The sequence below is a fragment of the Triticum aestivum genome, chromosome 1A, assembly GCF_018294505.1.
Source record: "Triticum aestivum cultivar Chinese Spring chromosome 1A, IWGSC CS RefSeq v2.1, whole genome shotgun sequence".
NCBI classification, from domain to species: domain Eukaryota; kingdom Viridiplantae; phylum Streptophyta; class Magnoliopsida; order Poales; family Poaceae; genus Triticum; species Triticum aestivum.
The window spans coordinates 562741630-562743164 of record NC_057794.1 but is presented as its reverse complement, the minus strand read 5'-3'; the positions used below and the strand labels follow the sequence as shown (position 1 = coordinate 562743164).

At 46.5% G+C, this 1535-nt stretch overlaps 1 protein-coding gene across 1 annotated transcript; it reads left to right on the top strand.

Annotated features, from left to right (window-relative positions):
* The first annotated feature begins 235 nt into the window (after positions 1-235).
* On the top strand, positions 236-1275 carry LOC123181311 (uncharacterized). Its single transcript, XM_044593573.1, has 3 exons — positions 236-618; positions 714-778; positions 872-1275. Exons 1-3 carry the CDS (start codon positions 504-506, stop codon positions 1007-1009), a joined length of 318 nt encoding a protein of 105 aa, XP_044449508.1. The 5' UTR covers positions 236-503; the 3' UTR covers positions 1010-1275.
* The last annotated feature ends 260 nt before the right edge of the window (positions 1276-1535 follow it).

The following is a 1535-nucleotide window of genomic DNA, read 5'->3' as shown; positions in this document are numbered from 1 at the left end:
TCTTGTACCGGATTGGGAAGAAAATCCGGAGAATTAATCATCTGCACCATGTCACCATCCTATATCTATATGCAAGAAATTGCATGGTACACTTTTGATCCCCAACTTCCTGCTTTTTACTTATACCCCTTGCAACCTATTCCTGACCATAATCATTCCTTTGATGCCTCCTTTTCTGCTCGGCCCTTTTCGCGTGCGTGCCTAGCAATTCGCCAAATTTTCAAGCACGCGTGCCAACGAAATGCTAGCCACTTTTTGAGTCATAATAAAAAAGCTCATCATGTGCGCTAATGAAGCACTTAGAAAAGATGCTTAACTACTTACATAGCAACTAACTAAGGCTGTGGAGGATGCTTCAGAAGCCTCAATCTGCAGCACCTTGCTCCATGACACAGCTGTGAGCCGTGCTATAAAGTAGCTTGCAATTCAGGACAGGTCCTCTGCATCTACATGAGTGAGCCCTCGATCGTGGGTGCAGAAGAAGAGTAGGAACACTTGGAGAAATGCTTCAGACGAGACAGATGGAGAGATTGCCTCCACTGCACCTGGCAGTGGTGTCTCTGCTGGGCTTCTTCTGCCTCATCCATGCTTCAAGGGCTGCGATCTCATTCCCACCTGGTAATCGTCTCATGCTATCTATCTAGAGATTTAGTTATACTGTTCTGAGTTCTTTCTGACTGAGAGGACAATTTATTCCCATATGTATGCATCAGCGGCCCCGAGGGTGCAGCTGCAGAAGATCGACGCAATCCCATCTTCCGGTGGAGCAGATGGCCAGGTGATAATACTACTTGAGCGTTCATGCAAGTAGCAAGTAGCTATGTCAGGTGGAAACTCTAATTGGCCTGAATTTTTGGCATGATCACCCCAGGCCGCCGTCATAGTGGGAGAGCCCGACCACGGCGGTGTCAGCGGGAGGATGGAGATGGAGATGGAGCTGGAGGACTACCCGGGCTCCGGAGCCAACGACCACCACTCGCCGTGGTGGCGGCAGGAGAGGAGGAACTGAGAACATGGAGCAAAGCTGCATGTGTGTTCCTAGTGCTGCACGGTTCCACATGTTTCTCAAACTGTAATATCTCTACTTTTTTGGTGTAACATACCAGAACGAAGCTTGTTACTTGCAAGGGCTTTGATTGCTTGTTTGTGGCACGTAATTAAACTAGAACTTTTTCTGCACCAAGATGATTTACAGCTTTAATATAGCAGAAGCTGTGTTGATTATTATGGCATTTTAGTTGAATAAGAAAAAAATATATCGTCATATATCTAAAACTCATGAACAGAGGAACCACAGAATCTCTGGTTTCGTAGACCAGCGCCTTATCCATTGGGCCACGGAGTCTTGTGTGCTGATTTAAATCTATTATGTGTACCGAACAAGAATAAGACAAGAGTGCACAACATTACATTTCTAAGTGTGAAACGTGTTGAAGGTTTTGCTTGGTTTCATTTACGGCGACTTGATGCCCAAGATGGAGATGGGAGGAGAAGCTGGAGCTCGGGTTACATGGCTGCCACGCTTGCTTACCGCG

Coding starts and splice junctions, on each gene's coding strand:
- LOC123181311 (XM_044593573.1), top strand. CDS start 504: ATGCTTCAGACGAGACAGATGGAGAGATTGCCTCCACTGCACCTGGCA. Junction 619..713: donor TGCGATCTCATTCCCACCTG/GTAATCGTCTCA, acceptor TGTATGCATCAG/CGGCCCCGAGGGTGCAGCTG. Junction 779..871: donor CCGGTGGAGCAGATGGCCAG/GTGATAATACTA, acceptor TGATCACCCCAG/GCCGCCGTCATAGTGGGAGA.